Consider the following 18281-nt stretch of genomic DNA (forward strand, 5'->3'; position numbering starts at 1 on the left):
TTATGAAATTGGAATCTGAATAACTTTAAAAGTGAACAGCCTCTTTACCAGTGTTGACATGAATGGCAAATGACATGAACTTATGTTCCAAGAGTTCTGCCAGTAGCTGAGTAAACACAGGTTATTGTGGGAAGGCATTGGAATTCCATAGGCATTAGTGAAAGATTCCCAACAACTTACTTTGGAAAAAAACTGTGAAAAAGTTACAGAGCTGCACCCGTCTGGAAAGACCCAAGAGATAATCCAAAATATTTGGCAAATCTGGCTTTCCAGGCAAACAGAAGTTTGCCTATGGTCAGATGAAATACATTTCCCAAATTAACACTTCCTTTGGAATCCCATCTGCCCTCACTTCTTCAACTATTTACACATAGTATAATTTTAGATGTGGCTAATCAACACTGTCATAACTAAGAAATAAAATTATGGGATTGCTGTAAATTCTGGGTTAATTTTGAGAAGCGCAATGAAAAGGAAGAGGACAAGAAATCTGAACTTTTGTTCTTTTATTACCCACAAACATAACACAAGAGATTACACACTGGAAACTGAAAGACTTTTAAATAATGTGGAAGGTTAAGACAGCTATGTACATTTTGTGCAACATACCAGAAGCCCTTATTTACATATGATATCTCTGCCATACTGGCCAACATGCAGGTGCTGCCTGCATATTGCAAATTCAGCACTACAGAAAAGCTTCTCTTGTTCTAAAATAATAAATTAGAAATTACAAAGCTAGAACTTTCTTATGAACACTCTGAATGAGGTTTTCCAGAGTACAATGTTAAGAGCGTCAGGACTCAATGTGAATTGAGCTTTCTGAAATTATTATGTATATGTGCTTATTTTTAAATCCTGCTTTGTATGGTGCAATCCAGGCTATGCTTATATAGACAATTTAATTCATTTCCCATATCTTTCAATCACTGTACAACAGTATATTAAGAGTTACACTTCAGATGCATGACAATATTCAAATACCACAGAAAACACTGAAATAAATACATAATTAAAAAAAAATGATACAAAGAATCTGGCTAGTGTGTTGTACTCAGCAGATTTAGGTACCAGTGTTGGAACATTGAAGGGGAAAGAACGATCACCAGCAACTGCTAACCTGCCTCATTTTCCAGTTTTTGTATCTCATTTTGTCCAGCCTCTGAGAGGTGAGTTAAGAGCCTTTTGTAGGCTTCCCTGTTGAAAAACAGAAGAATGTAACATTACTTAAACAATTTCACACATTTGAGCAGTAACGTAGGTAATTCCCAAGCACACTGGATGACTAACCCATAATAAGTTCTTTCCTTATCTATTCACAGCTTTGTTTGCTGTGATTTTTTAGCACGGCCAAGTTGAAAGAAAGAGAATAGTACAGTTTGCACAACAGTGTTGCAACAATGCTTAGATGTCTCTCTTACTTAGTAAACTACAAAAAACTATACATCAAAGACCAAAAGCGGGTAGTATGAAAATGCTGCATATGATGGTCCTTCAGTCTGAGTCAATAAAAAAGTGAATAATACAATTGTAGATGACTTCCATGTTTTATATTCAATGGAAGGTGAATACTTCTTGAGGAATTCTTTATGGCTCATGAGTTACATTCGTGCACAACTCTGTTCTGTTTTTATGTTGGTGCTATTTTTGTTGATGGTTTTGTTGTTTTTTTTCTCCCATAACCCAGGCCTTGCCAAAGTTTACTTCAAAAATTCTCCAACCTGAGGTGTGACCAGCATCTACTCTTTGAGGGGTCTCAGAATGTGCATTAATGCAAACACTGAAACCACTTCCAGGCCTTGACTCTCAAGCCCTGCACTCCTGTTAGGAGACCTAACAGGAGTACTTTTGACCTACATGCCACAGTGTGGAGCTTTTTGGGTTTTTGTAACAACATTCATATGGTCGCTGAAAGTTCAGTGCTTCATCTGCACCAAGAGTTGCTGCCATCTGTGCTGAGTTGCTTTCCTCAGCTTCCATTGCTTCCTAAGGCTAAATGGATTCACAAGTGAAATATTTCTGTCCTAGGTTCTCTGGGGGCGAATGGAGGAAGTGTGATTCTGTTGTGCCTATCAGAGAGGAGGCCAGACTGTTCTGAATACCCACAATTCTCATAAATTTATATTATAAGAGAACTCTTGAAATTGAACCATGGGTTCAATTTCCCAAACACCTCAGATCATACCTGATTTTACTGTAACGTTGTATATAAAACATAACATTCTCTAGAAAAGGGACTTACAGGAATATTTTTTGGGCAGGAGTTTTGTTTTTTTTTCCCCTCAATTTTACAACACACAGTGTAGTGAACTGAGGCAGGCTGGCTTAAATTGTATGTGGGTTTGGAGCTCTAATGCCATAATTTCTCTGAAAATACTCAGCAGATGTAGATGGCCTAAAACCATGAAAGGTCTGAGCAAAGGAAATTTTGGCTGATCAGTTAAAAATCAATCATTTTTGACTATCTGTCCTGCTGCCTAACACTGCTTGTTTTCAAGAGATCATACCTCTACTCTTCACTGTCAAAAAGTGATATTAAATAGAAAAAAACCCAAACCTTTGTGCTGCATTTCTTCCAAGACCTTGTTTGTACTCTGAATCCTTCAGAGACTGCGTCAGCGTGGGAATCAGGCTGGTAACTAATGTCTGATCCAAGACTGCCACTGTTTCTAGAATGCTGAACACCCGGTGATCATACAGTGCAGTGTAGTCCTGGATAAAGTGCCTGAGGGGGACACAGAGGCATTTAATGCAAGGTCAGAACTAGATGCAGAGAACATGCCAAGAACAACTGAAGAAGCTGTTCAGAACAAGCAAAACTGGTTGCATGGAAGCGATCGTAGTGTTACAGTGAAATACTCTATATGCAAATTCCTTTCACAAACAAAGCCATGCTTTTGAAGGCTAATGCTAAGAAAAAAATCACTTTTATTTTCAAGTGAATCAGTAGATTCTGCTGCTGTTTTACCAGAGCTGACTTGTTCCAGAGTACTTTAGTTTGTAATGCATCTGTCTGAATGGAAAGCATGGAAAACTGAAACACAGAGTTATTATTTAATCAAATAGTCCAGCAAAAAAAGATATCTAGATTGAAGTCTGCAGAAACAACATCAGCATTTCTTATAAAGCTCCACTAGATCTAAGGCAAGGCAGACCATCAGATGGAAGAGCATCCATTTGTCTATTTGAGGGTATTTAATGACCACAGATTGCATCTAACTGGGGAGTTACACCTTAGGAGTGAAACATCTCATGAAAGTGATACAGCCCACATGGAGGCATCAGCAAATTGCTCAGGGGCTTTCATTTTAACATTATCCAATACAGCAGCAGTGTTTAGGTTTGCAAAATGTCTTTGGGTCTTAGCTCCTACATCTCTTCTACTGCATCCACATGAAAAAGAGGATTCATTTTGCTGAGGTACGGAATAAGTAAAATTGACATTATATTAATCTATTCATTTGTCAGAGAAACAAATAAATGAAGCTTGTTGGACAAGGATTTGATCTTTGTTATGTACACTTCAAGTTAGGCATGCCCACAGCACGTTACACAACAGCACTACTCATAAGATTTTCCCACTGCAGCAGCAATGTAGTTTTCTATAACAGTCCTTTCAAAACAGTACCTAATCCATGAAAAAGCAGATATGTTTCTCTATTTTTTTGCTCTGGCTTTTTGGCAAAGTTATGTTTAAAACCAGTGCCAAAAGTAACGTAATTTAAGTACCATAAACAAGTGACAATGCAGTATGTTGAGGATAATTAGTTGTTTTTAAGAAAACATGTTTGCTGTCAATTGGATTGCAGTAGCTTCACTGCCAATTGGCATATTTTCTGGTTACCTAAATACAGAAGTCAGCTGGGTGGCACGTTCTCCTCCTGACCTTGCTTGGCAGCCCTGTACCATGTACTGCACAATGAGTGTAGATATTTTTTTAACTGTAAAAGAAAAATCACAAGATTCACACAGAGCTCTTGAACTGACCATCTGGAGAATGTCTTTCATGAAGACTACAATTTTTAAATGAGAAAATAATGGGTTTTATCTTACTTTGATGCAAGTAAAATGACAGAGTAGTTAGCTAGAATGGCTATAAGAACAGCATGAATTTCAGATTTATGCAAAGTCCAGTTTTCAACACCATCATCTTTTAAATGTACGGATTTTTAAATACAACACTTTCTCCTTAAGTCAGAACAGAGACACAAGCCCTTAACGGAAATAAATTTAAATAAACAAATCAGTTTTGTTTTTATTCTTTAATTGTTCCTATATTTGAACTGGGAAAAAAGTCTTGGCATTATAATCTGCTCAAAGATATACAGATCTACTCCTTGCAATAAGTGTTCTGAATTCCACCCTTTTGTGTATTTCCAAACAACAACAAAGGAGCCCACTGTTTTCTTCCATTTATATCTTCCAACTGGATATTCAAGTTGCTAGATAAAGCTCCTCCTTTATAACAGTGGGACTGAGCTGCAACTTCTCTACAAGGGTATGGTGGAGTCCTGTGAGTTGGTGGCTGCAGAATCACAGGACATTTAGCTCATTCTGCTCCAGCTTCAGACAGCTGTGGCTACAATGGCAGAAGGGGGAACAAAGGCATGTGCTGATTCAGCTAATCTCCTGAATTTATCTTGTCCCTGAAGCTTTTACAGAAGAGCATAAAAAATTGCTTTATTAGTCAAAATTCCCAGGAGAAGTCAGAGGTTAATCTCCACTGTTCCTAAAATCTTTTCTGGTAGCAAGGACTGGACATTTTTTGGCACATTTATATTCTTTATACAACTATGAGGTGAACTGAGTATTTTTTAAGAAGCTAAAAATACAGAAGGAATAACTACCAAGTAGAACGGGCTAAAAGAAGAAAAAAAAGGGGGTCAAAGATCCCTTCAAAAATGGATTAAGTATAGCATGTTGATTTCTGAAGTCTCTAAGGGGAGAACATACACTAGTTTTATTTGGTCTAAAATCTTCAGGTGCAAGAAAACTTCCACTGTTACAAGTCTGGGAGAAATGAGGTGGGAGTGATGGAAAACACTTCCAATTAAGGATCAACTTGTCAGGAATCCATCAGAGTACTTGAGTCAGAGAGAAATTCCTGTCTCAGAGAACAAATTATTTAATGAACAAAGCTTGTCCACTTTATCTGGCTAATGCATCAATCAAACAAACAAAAAAAACAGGAACAGATTGTACACTGGGATGAAAGATGCTGAGCAGTATGAAAACCTTACAGGTGTAAAGAGACGTATTTAAAGCAAACAAGTAGCTCACCTTGTAGTTCGTTAACCAATACCATGCACTTCAACACAGCTGGCAGAACCAGTTCAATGTCACACAGTTCACTGGTCTGGGTTCTCTGAAGTACTTCAAGAATGAAAGCAAGAACTGAGGCCAAGCGAGGAGGTGGAGCGCTACCTTTGAACTGCATGTAGTTTTCACTGGGAAGACAAAACAAATCAAAATAAAGCCTGGGATACGTTGTTGTTTTTTTCTTCCGTCCAATGCAAGCACTGTATAATTGGAAATAATATTGTGATATTTCAGCAGAAGGCCCATTACATAGATTTCTATCTTTATTTGGACTCAGGTAATGGCTTCTATTTATCTTAGTCTTAGAAATGGCTCCCAATTTATCAGGACAGTGATGTCTTCCGACTCCTCTGTTGAGGGAAGTGAGAAATAGCAGTCATAATTATAGTTAAAAAGCCAAATGTGACTATAAAAGATAAAATATAAAGAAAGCAGCATAAAATAACGACACAAGGAGTTTAGATTCTGATAACTCTGAAATAACATTCAAAATACAACTGTTGTTCAATTACCGTATTTAGTTTTATGTCTTATTGTTTGCTCACAATTCAAACTTGTGGTAAGAGCTCTGTTATACTGGCACTATTAGTTTGTAAAACAGTGTGATGAAATGGGACAGAATCTCTGATTTTGCTCCATCAGAATTAACACAATCATCTCCGGTACAAAATTTGTTGCAGAGATTAAGGTAACTTGCAAATCTGCATCAAGAGCAAATATTGACACTACAGAACAGAGCTGTCTCAACTGTAATTATTTCATTTGTTATTTATTTATTTTTTACCCCAAAAGGATGAAAGATTGAGTCACTGTTGATCTGACATTACAGATGATTTTACTGAAATCTAAATTACTGAAATTGGAACATCCAGTAGAGAAAAGTGGAGATAAAATACACAGAACATCAGTTCAAAAAAAAAGTACTCCCAGAATCTGCAAAATGACTTTTAAATATGCAATAGTAGTTAGCATTAGCTGCTTATACAAGGCATGCTCATTTGCTGTGCAATGCGTTAATTAAAAGCTGCTATACCTCTTAACAGCTTAATAAAGCATACTTATACAACTTTGTATACACTTTAAAATAAAAGCGTTTCCATATTCCCTGCACCATGTGGTTTTAACTCACTTTAATATTAGCATCTCTAAAATCTTCTGTTCCATTTATTTACTATGAAAACTGCACACTATTTTTTGGGGGTTGTTTCTTCACTAAAATGATTATCTGACCTGCATAATATATTTTTCTGGTTCAATTTCTTCTGCGCTACAGCAAGATATTCATTAGTTTCTGTATGTCAAGAAGGCTAGTAAACTCTGTATGCACTTATGTATAGATCTAGTGGCTGCCTCCTGACCACCACGCAGTTTATAAATCAGACTAAGATATTCTTCCCAGATCACTAAGAAATGTTTCAAGTTTTACAAGTCACAAAATGCTGTTACACATTCAGAATTTTCTTTCCACAATAAGGCTTAAAATTCACACATTCATGCACACATTCACAAATGATTCTATTAAGATAAGAAAGTTTGAGTATTCATAAGCTAAAAAAAAGAATCAAGACTGAAATTTTAACTCACTCCCTTTACATGTGATAATATAGGCTTTACCTAAAGCACTATCTACTGTATTTACCTGAGATCATCATTAATATTCTTTCAATGAATGTGCATACTCACTTTTTAATAAAGAAAAGTACAATTACCCTAGATGTAAGCAACCACCTTTTATTTGAAGGAGATTAATTTTTTTCCCCAATATGGACAAAGAACTGCAGATCGTAGCTCTCCATCTCCCTCTTTCCATACCCCAAATTTTGTACTTCTCCTTGGTAGCTGGCACATCTATGTATATCCTGATATGTACAATAGCATCTAGTCCTCCCTTTCACTGGCAGCTGTTACAGATATGGTTCTGTGATCCTAAACACAGCCTGAGATACAGCCATAGGATGACATGTCTTGGAGTGCTTGCTTTTTATGTGGCCATATGGTGTATTATTCTTATTATAGTCCAGGACCTCCATCCTCAGTGACTTTCTCATCAGTCTCCAGATGATCTCATTTTTACTCTCGTGCTCTATATTCTCTTCCCTTTTCTTATTTTCCTGTCCAACAACTTACAGGCTCTTCCTACAGCCAGACTATTAGTTACTGAGATGAGAACAGTGACATTCTCTTCTTCATTAGCTGTTTGTGAAATCTGAATAAGCAGTGCTTTGTTCATCATTGGATCTTACTTTATGACATGCAGAGTGGTCTTCCGTAGACGGAGAGCCTGAGGGACTGTAATGGAGCTACATAGAGCAGTCAACATAGGATGCTGCCCAGCTCCAAGTGCAGTTGGTGAAGAAGGGAGAAATCGTCCAAAATACTGTTGAACAATGCTCCCAAGCAGTTGATTTAAATAGGCCCCCTGAGCTTGGGACTGACAGCATATAAAGGACAGGCCCTGTAAGAGATAAAAAAGGGAGAAGGAAATTGAATAACTCCTTATTGTTGAACAAATTTAAGAACAATAAGCTAAATACTAATTACACACTTTATAAACTACTGCATGATAAAGAAGTATCAACAATTTGCTGCATCTGTCAAGAAACCATCAAGTCTGTGGCTAAAGACTGAACTGGCACAAGGCTTACAAAGGAGAGAAAAATCTTATACTGGACTAACTAAAATACTTGAAAGATAATCTTAAGACCACATGATCTTCCTTTCAAATCAGAAGCAAAACATTAGCTTTTCATGCCAGGGCTCAGTTCCCAAAAGCTACAAACTTCTTTTTCACTTATGTACGTGGTCTAATGAAACTAGAATAGTGGTCTAACAAAAATTTTGCTCATAGTGTGAACAAGTTAGAGTAAATAAATCACTGTTTTTGAGGGAATTATTTTTTTTTTTTTATAATTCATTTAAATAAAGCAAAAAAATACTGTGACTTATCCAATACAATCTACATTGATGCAGAAAAATCTAGGAAAGTAGAAACTTGCGTAGAAAGTGACTACGTAAACATTATCTAGAGTTACACTGCATATACATGTAGTTACATCTGTGGGAAAATAAGTATTTGTTTTAGTGGTAAAAGTGTCTATGAAAAAAATTTAAGAATTTACTCCCCATTCCTCAGGTACTGAAAGGAGGAAGAAAAACGAATCACTAAGGGAAGAAAAAGAAACAAAGAAGCCCAGCTATCTACTATGACTAGGGCCTCAGTAAGCAGTACAAACAGAAGTCTCTTCAGAATTCAGTTTTCACAATAGTTTTTCCCAACAAGAATAACAACACAAAAGAAGTCCAAGCACTAGAGACCATTATAAAGCAACTTCAACAGTACTTCAAGCCACCATTAGTACCACATACAAGGAATGTGGGACGTCAGTGAATGAGGTGCTTCAGGACCTGCCTGAAGATTTGCTGTATGCAGCCCTCCTGAACACACACATCCAGCAAGGGTTGAACTTCACATGCCTCTGGAGTTACTTGGAAACTTTGGTACACCCCATTGATAAATGCCACGTTCCTCAAACGAGGGAATAAGTAGTTCAGATGCTCTCAGCTGTTTGCTTTACTACAGTAAATTTTTTTTTTTTTTAGTAAAAGGCAGTTGCTGCTAAATCAGAATGTATCAGAATTCTTAAGATGACTCTGCTTGGCAAGCAGAAGGCTCAGAAAGACTGCTAGTGATCGTTTAGTTTAAGTGTGAGTGTTTGGTGTTCCCAGCGAGATGTTGCAGCAGGCATAATAAAGAACTGCATACACTTTCTCTAGTCCAGCTCTCTCAAAAAAGAAAATCATTCCATAAACTGAACTGGCTCTCTTAAGCCACTAGAGTATTTCAACACTACAAAACAACATGTGGGAATCTATCTGACAAAAAGGACACAAAAAACATCATGACCTCACAGAGGATACCTGAAATAATGCATAAGAGAATGTAGCACCTGTGAAGAACTAATAATTCTAATCACTGAAATAAGACAATTCTTCAAACCGAGGAACAACAAATCCTACATAGTATCACAAAAAAGGAAAAAAACAATTGTTATTAAATAAGTTACTCCTCTTACATGAATGATCCTAATGATATATTTCACCTATGAAATATAAGCAAGAAATACTAGAATTGAGATCTCTGAAGGCATGGATTAATTTTTGCATCTCTTGTAATAGTCTCATTTGAAGATAGATCAATAAGTCTAGACTGATCATTCATAAAAGCATTTTCATTTTTGAGCTGAAGTAAACTGATTTTTTTTTTTTTTTTTAGTTGTAGGATGGGAACAGAAGTAATCTGAAAAAGAAGGGAAGGATTGAACTGAATAACAACACCCTGCCACAAGTATTATCAAAGATACTCATTTGCCAGAGAGAAAATAAAAGGATGGAAGTTGCTTGAGACTTTTTTTCTTAATCATGTGATGAGGATAAAGGGTGCCCTTGATACTCAATAAGGAGAACTCCTCTTCATCCTGACCTTTTTTGGTGGGTCAGGCAGAGATGCTGCCTCTTAAAAAAACATAATTTTTAAAACCATGTAGTAATACCAACATCTCTCCTCAGTAAGGAGTCTCATTTACTTTTTTTTTCCATGCAGCACAGCAGAAGTTCCAAGTTCAGCATTAAACTGTTCCAAGATAGAAATTCTTTCTTCCAAACTAAAACAACAAGAAAAATCACCTATTTTGTGGGTAGCCAGAGCTCCCCTTGTCCAAAATAGACACCCCCTATATGCTAAAAAAAAAAAAAAAAAAAAAAATCATGAATCAGCCTCTACATATTAGAGAATATTTAAAGCACCAAACCTCTTCAGGCAAGAATCATCAGATGGTTAGGCACCCACACTTCTATTGTTCACTGGAAATTTCCTTAGATGAACTCGGATTTCTCTTTTGGAAATGAAAGCTCACTGACTTTAGCTCAATATTGTGCTGCTTATTTTGGGACCCTCCTTTTTCTTACAAAGCCTAGAGAGCAGCAGACCTGTACAAGGCTTAACACCACCGTATCCCAAGTGGCACCAGGGATAAACTACCAATGTTGCATGGTGGCTGTGAGTACAATAGCAAACTACCCTAGGCAGCATTGGCCAAGGGTGTAATTACAAGGAGGTCACAGAGTACTCTCTTCTTTTAAATCCCATTAGTAATTAACAGAGATGAAGGAAGTTACTGTTCATATGACAGAGGAAAGAAACACATGTTACTGGACTGCGATTCTGGACCACAGATCTGAAAATAATCACTTCAGACCCTTAGGACAATCCCTAGAAAGCAGATGGACATTAAAGAGTTGAGAGCACTTCTCTCCCTCTTTTCTTCTTTTTTTTTAATTAACTATTTTTTAGTTATCTTCTCAGATTAAAGAAAGAAAAACAACAAAAACAAAACCCCACCAAAAACCAAAGACATTTGAAGAGGAGTAGAGGAGCATGACAACATCTGCTCCTCATTTCAACAGAAAGGCAACTGATTCCTGTGTATGCTCACTGCAGGAACCTTTTGTAGCCAGAGCTGCCTCTCTTCTGATTTATCCATATATCTGTAAATCACCTGTGGAGAGCGAAGAACCGATTAGTATGGATTACTGGAACTATTCACTGCAGAAATGCCAAGCTACCTAATGATGACTTACAATATCAGTCCTGCTGTTGGAATAAATCTGCTGTTCACCAATTAATGTTGTACAATTCCTATTAAACACATACTGTAATTCACAAGATGTATTAATAAGCTTGCTCAAATATCAGACCACAGATGTGGCTTGCAGGAGGGCTTTTAAAGTCTGAACTCTGACAAATGCTGAGCCTGCACAGGCCCATTAAAATCATGGAAAATGTATGTGCCAAGCACTACTTAAAATGAAGATCTTTTACCACTCTTCTGTATACAGATAGAAGTAAACCATCTTCTGTATTTGGACAGGATTAACACTAATAAATCTAGCTCATTATTATGTATATTATGCTTATTACATGCACCTACACCATAATCTGCAAGATGTATTTAAACTATTATTTCTTCTCTAGAATAAGTTTTATGCTCCAGTTATTTCCCACATTACTGGTAAACATGTGTTAAAACTCCTCCAAAGCATATTCCAAGAAATCCATCAAAGATATTTTGAGTAATATGTTTCAACAGCCTACTATCACACAAATCAACTGTGTTTGTTTGTTTTGTATAAACAAAGGCAAAATACCACATGATGGATTTTACATGCCTCATTATCACACAATTACAAATAGTCTCATAAAATTATGAAGTGATTGCTCATTCTTGTTCTTCCACGTTTTTCTTTTTGAAATTTTTCATTTAAACAACTCCAAAGACAATTTTGATTTTATGTCCCTACCTCGTCTATTGGGAAGCATCTCTGCCTGTGGAGGGGTGGGAGGAGAACTAGATAAACTTGGTCTTTAGAGGTCCTTTCCAACTCAAATAATTCTGTGATTCTATGAAAATCTTTCCTAAGTCCTAAAATATTATCAAAACAGATGGAGCACAGTGAAATAATAAATATCAATATAGTAGCCCTATAGGCAAAAACCATAAAAAAAAATCCCCCTAAAAAATAGTTCAAAAGAGAACTGGGACTCTTGCAATAGAATACTGCTTTCCACCTCCATGAATAGGCACTGGACACAGGGTAGCCTCTCAAGGACAATCTGATTAAATATTTCACCAGCAACTTAAGTTAATTAAGAGAGAGTTTCTCCCAGAGGATGTGCTTTCTCTGTGTTTCCTCCTAGCATGGTTACATGCTCACACATATACTATTTTATTTCTTTTCTGACATGGATGATTCATCTATTTATTTATGCAGAGATTTTTAGTATTTGCATCAACTCACACATTTCAGTAATCCCCTATTCACAAAATCATTAAGCAAATGTAATGGGGATGCACATGAGGTGAAACGGAAGGAACTTATCCTGAAGTCAACTTGGCTGAAGCCAATTGTGAAATGTTTACTTGAGAAGTCAGAGCTCCTAGAACTTGTGTGAACCCAAAGGATCTCAGAAGCAACCCCAAGAGAATAAGTTTTGTAACTGATATTGAAATATTTTCCATTTTGCATTAACCCTAAGTTTCTCAAATAAAGGGTGAGGAAACATTTCTGACTGGATGTAGAAGTCTGCAGTATTTTAAAATGTTGGAACCATGTAAATAGAAACAATTAATAGAATTTAAAAGTTCAATATTGAAATAAAAAAAATGAATCTTGCTCTCTTTGCCCTCCCCCTCAAAGTGTTTATCAAAATAATTTCTAGTTTTCCAGGATAGCATTGTCTAAAATGATCTAGCTCAGATTAGATCATCTAGCTTAACCTGAAAGCACATGGACTGAGCAGTAGATTACTGAAGAGGCCCATGGTGGGGTCAGAAAGTCAGACAGAGAAGACAGGAAACAAAGGTCTAGAACACTTGGACTTCAAACCAACTTGAGTGGCTTCACATTAAAACTACATCTCTATGTGCAGACTACAAATGAACAGCATTCTCTGACTAAAATACTAAATTATCAAGCGGACAGTCACACTCTGTGGTAACATCAGTGTCCACATGGTCCTACATGTAAATAGCTTCTGAAAATACCTACAGAGCAGAAAAGCAAGCTGTATCTGCATGCCACCATATTCATTTCTGTATGACGTGATCAATCAGAATGCAACTTTTGAAAGAGGGAATAAATCCAAGGGATCTTTAGAAAGTCACCACTGCATTGTTTCACAATACAATCCTGTAAGTAATCACCTAGAACTGCAGTCTAAATGAATATTAGAAGGGAAAGCAAAAAAGGAAGCAGGAAGGAAAAAAAAAATGCTTTGCAAGGTTAAATATGTTGACTTATTTTCAAACTACATCCTCTTCCTCACTCACAGGAATTAATCCCTTTCTACAACACAACAAGCCTTTCAGGAGCGTAAGGAGCTTGACTCATGTTAGCATCAGCAGTAGAAAAGGTTGATTCAGCAAAACAAACCCTCAAACTATTAAGATAAAACAGTGCCATGATATGCAGAGGCTTGTCTTTTGTTACTAAGACCAAAGAAAAATAGAGTAGCTCATCTTTAATTATCTACAGTTAACAAAATCAAGGATGATTTAAAGCATTGCTTTGCTCTGTCATCTCAATAATTGTCTTGCTATATATCATGATTCAGTGTTTCAGAAATCTCTTACATGAGACACAGTGTAAACAGCAGGCTGGCTAGGAGCCTCTCTTTGTGCAGCAAACAGAACAGCAGCTTCTGGAGTGTACCTCAGCATAGCTGCATGCAATGACAGGAAAGCCAATGGATGGCGGGCAATTTTCCTTCAAATTCTTCAAGAAGAAAAATCTTCTCTTGCTGCTTCTTAAAATTCAGTCAGCACTTGTTTGATTACAGGAAAAAAAAAAAAAAAAAGAAAATCTTCTCTGCTGCATGAATCTTTTCCTAAAGCTACATTTGTCTGCTGATAATAGACTTCACATATTTACCTGAAGATAAAGGTGTAGGCTTTCCTGAATGGCAGACAGTAAAGCCCCAGGCAGCTCTTTGTCCTGCTGCAGCACTGAGTGAGGCAGCAGCAAGCAATCTATGATGCGGAACAGGAGTTGCTGTGCTTTGGAAGTGGCCAGTATTGGTGCCCAGAATTTTACAAGACATCCTGTAGAAAGAGAATCAAGAAAATCCAAAGCAATTTACAGTCGGGGAAATTAAAAAAGCTAAGAGAGGCTAAAAAGGAAAAAAGGAAGTATGTTGAATAGGTCATCCAAGAATAACAATAGCAACTGTCTCATTCTCACATACTATTTGCATGGTATTCCCTTAGAAAAAGCTCAGTGAAGAAAAAGTCCATTTCCTGTTCATCAACATCAAGCCGTTTCAATAAATTACAAGCTGTTGTGCAAGTGAAGCTGTTTTAGGAAAAGTACAGTAAAGCTAAAGAAAGGACAGCTGCTCACAGCCCTCCAGAAAAATTAGGTAACCGTGGTACATAATGCTCTGCAATCAGCAGACGTACACTCAGATCACACAGACCTTACCATGTGATCTGATCACACTAGAGACCACTGATCACACTAGAGGCACTGCCTTTGCCTTCCATTCATATTTCTAACAACAGCGTGGCCACTTTAGCAGCTACTCACTCATTCAACACTAGGAAAATATTAAATGTCTTCCAAATAGTATTTAATGCATTTCATTTGGTAGATTAACAGAATGAAGGCCACCTGACTCCACTGAATGAGTACTCTCTCCAGAATAGTGTGGGCCAAGTCCAAAAAATGGGAGTCTCAGACACACATTTTCTACACATAAATGTATCACTTGCACAGCTTTGAGATGGTTTTAAGATTTTTTTTTCATTTGTAAAAGAAAAGAAAACAAAACAAAACTCCAAACAGTTAAAAGGTGTTGGCGTGTAAATGCCCTCACTTTGCAAAATTTATTACAGATGTTAAGAATTTTTGAGACAATAACAATATGCTCGAGAATGTTAAAATACAGATAAAATAAGCTGTCTCACTAACCAGATTTCTATGTAGTAATTTTCACAAACATTCTTAAGATAACGTTTGATTAGAAGTGACAAAGAATTGCTGGAAGGAAACTCCACAAAAATATGTTTAAGACTTTGAAATTAGTGAGAAATCAGAAGTAGGCTGTTAGAATCTACAAACTCATTTGTTACCATCTCTAAAAACAACGAAAAACAACATTAATCTTGTGGAGTTAGAGAAAACACCATGATCAATCATAGAGAATGAGAATGACCATTTAACAGTACATCTAATAACATCGTCTGAGCTTCCTGTTTTGAAAGATACATGCTTATTTTGGCTAAAAGTATTCCTTCTGTTATCCTTGCTGTGATGTATGGGACAGTAGAAGACACGACATGTACAGTATGCACAAGTGGGAATAGTCTTGATTTGTTATGAATCTTGCTTTGATTTTATTATTTAATGAGTTCACAATGCTAAAAAGTGACTGAAATACTCTAAAATACATTTTAAAGCCTTTTTAGAATCTTTTTTCCTTAACTAAGAAGGAAGTACAAATTCTTGTGCACAACAGCCTGGCTGAACATTAATCATTTCAAAATACACGGATCTTGCAACAGGAAAGTAAAGTACTTCACAACTGAAATTCCACTACATTTTATGCAGCTTCTGCATGGCAGTAGTGCTTTACACTCTCATCCTTTTAGTCAGGATATATACTATGTATGCATGCAAATCATTACCTCTGTTTTTAAGCTGAATTAAGGTTTACTCTAATTCTAAACCTAACTGAATGAGAATCTGACATATTCACTCAAAACAAGCAGCTTTCTTATTTTCCCATCCTATCAGTATTTCTACATTTTAATGAAAAAATAATAGAATCTGAGTTTTAAGAAAGCACAAGGTGTACATAAGGAATTGTAAAAGGATGCGTATAAGATCCCTAATTTACTTAAGCAGACCCATCCGCTATTACTGCTCCAACGAATATGATTTTGTATTGCCATACTGCTTAACTGACTTACTGTTTCTGATTTTGTTTGGGTAAAATAAGTGGTTTTTGGTGCCAAAAGACATTAAAACATCTTAATTTTGAAAAAACTGATTTGCAGGGATAATTTTAAAAAATCACAAGGAGGTTCAACTTCACAGCATCAGAATTGAAAAACCAAAGAAAATTAGTGAAAGAAAATTGAAGTATTTAACTGTAACATCTTGGTGACTTTGCTTTTTTAAACTGTTAGATGGGCAGTACAAAAACCAGAAGTATTAAACATCACATTTTACCGTTTCCTTACAAAACGGCTTCCTAAAAGAGAAAAGGTCACAAAATAATTACCTATGATCCAATATGCAAGTTGCAGACCTTCTGGAGGCCCTTTTGCCTTCAGATAAGGTTTTACATACTTTAATACATCACCTAAATACTCCAGGGCTTTTAATACCATGGCAGATTTCTCAGGGAGCGTCTGAAGGCCACTGTAAGTTCTACCGACAGCCTGAGAACACAAAAACATCAAAATGATTCCTTTTTGTATGCACAAAGCAAAGCTAATATATAATTCCTTCTCACTTAAGTTGCACCATGAACTAACACAAAGATATACAGTACCTTAATGAATTGGACGAGAGCATTTTTAGGATCTTGCTTTAAAACTGGTTCTTCAACATGAGCCTTTGAGAGAATGCTTTCTACTTCTTTGAGTTTAAAAATCAGTCTTGTCATTTCAGTCAGCTGTTCCAAATAGGCTTTCCCTGATTGTTACAAGAGAGCACAGCAGTAAATACATCACGCAGTTATGCTCTTCTATTTTAGTCACAAAATCGTAAAGTGAAACATGATTTTAAAGCATCTAAAATATGGATTCTGCAACTGACAGTGTTTTTTTTGACAAAGAATGCGTGTCTGAAGTAGTTATGTTTGTAGTACACATGCACAGGAATGAAAAATATTAAACATGGATGACCAAGTCTTTCATGTTCCTAATGGTTTTCTTAGAAATCTACAAAATGTGCATAAAAGTAGTTGCTGTAAGATGTATTCTACAGATAATTAGAACTGCAGTGTTTTGTAGAAAAAATGAAGTATTGCTCCAAGACAGCAAAATATTCAATATGAAACAAGAAAAAAATTACTTGCAATTGGATTTTTTTTTTCTTTCAGGGGGTTCACAGCATGATTTCCAACTATTTACTTCAGATTTTCACTTTTTCAGAGCAGTTCCTCCATGGGGGAAAAATAGCTTGTCTCCTTGGGAGCAAGTTTTTGTTCTTTGCTTCCAAGGAAACAAGCTCTTTTATCCTTGTTTGTGATAAATTTGTCATACGCAGAGCAGGCAAGCCATCAATAAATAGCACAAACAGCGCAAAGAAACACAGTTTGCAATTAGGTAAAAGTCAAGGAATACAAACAAAAATACATTTTGTAATTAGATAAAAATGTCTGCCAGTTTTGCAATACAGAATTGTTACTGCAAACATTAGGGAAATGTGAACACTTACCAACTGTTCGCTCAGCATCTGTCTTGGCCAGCGAAGCACTCGGTTGATCTATGAACATTTGCAAAACGCATCGAAACCAAGAACGCACCGTCAAAGCTTCATAGGATGTGTATCCCATGGTAGAAAAAGCTTCACACAGTTCACTGCATTGGTAGCAGAGGAAAAAAAGGTAAAGAGATTACTGAAAGTATTGGAAAAGGTGGCAGTGTGTCTCATTTGGCTCTCCATGTATGGAAATACACAATTAGAAATAAAGTAAAGTAACAGAAAAGGAAAATCGACATTTCTTCTATGTGCTTTGGGGATTTTGCTCGTGATATCCTGATGCCGAAATAGAGATAAAACAATAAACTCTGTAATGCCAGACCTAGGAACGTAAAAGCACACAGACAAATGCATTCACATTTCCTCTACATTAAACAAAACAAAGGGAGAAATAAATTCACAGTGTGGAATGCCTTATTCCAACAACAGATAACTTCACAGTTCTATACGAACTGCCAGCATGCAACACAGAACAATTTTATCTGAATCAGGGTAGAACTTCAAACTGTTGTTGTTTAAGCTATCCCACCCTTCCACAGAAAGCTAGCTCAGGTACCCCAAACTACTCTGAAGTCTGCTCAGTCCCTACTACATGTAAGGCAGAAAAGATCTCCTTTAGCAAACAAAGACAGGTTCTGTTAGCTAAGAGAACATAAAAAGGCAGCAAGGAGATGAGAAAGGAAACTGCTATACTTGATGTACACTTGAAAATGTATATATGTATACATTTATGTATGTATTCACACACACAGCAAACTTGCTGTGCATACTTTCAATCATTCACTTCTGCTCTTCCAGACAAGAGACAGGCTGGAATCAAAGGCACCATCAACACTAGATGTACAACCACACTACTCAGCTGCTCAGCATTGCCAAAGTTCTATCTGCCTTACCACCACAAGGAGCTGCTGTAG

At 36.6% G+C, this 18281-nt stretch overlaps 1 protein-coding gene across 1 annotated transcript in view; it reads right to left on the minus strand.

Annotated features, from left to right (window-relative positions):
- Positions 1 to 509: 509 nt before the first annotated feature.
- The window catches only part of MMS22L (MMS22 like, DNA repair protein), an 86466-nt gene continuing 68694 nt past the window's right edge, over positions 510 to 18281 (minus strand). Inside the window, exons 17-25 of the mRNA XM_042884636.1 lie at positions 17323 to 17465; positions 16433 to 16575; positions 16160 to 16319; positions 13807 to 13976; positions 7563 to 7774; positions 5281 to 5447; positions 3845 to 3941; positions 2558 to 2725; positions 510 to 1197 (exon numbers count right to left, since the gene is read on the minus strand). Coding sequence (XP_042740570.1) covers positions 1116 to 1197; positions 2558 to 2725; positions 3845 to 3941; positions 5281 to 5447; positions 7563 to 7774; positions 13807 to 13976; positions 16160 to 16319; positions 16433 to 16575; positions 17323 to 17465 — 1342 coding nt within the window. The 3' untranslated portion in view covers positions 510 to 1115. The remainder of the gene's footprint in view (positions 1198 to 2557; positions 2726 to 3844; positions 3942 to 5280; positions 5448 to 7562; positions 7775 to 13806; positions 13977 to 16159; positions 16320 to 16432; positions 16576 to 17322; positions 17466 to 18281) is intronic.

The sequence above is a fragment of the Lagopus leucura genome, unplaced genomic scaffold (assembly GCF_019238085.1).
Source record: "Lagopus leucura isolate 7727_CA_CO unplaced genomic scaffold, USGS_WTPT01 Super-Scaffold_73, whole genome shotgun sequence".
Classification (NCBI taxonomy): Eukaryota; Metazoa; Chordata; class Aves; order Galliformes; family Phasianidae; genus Lagopus; species Lagopus leucura.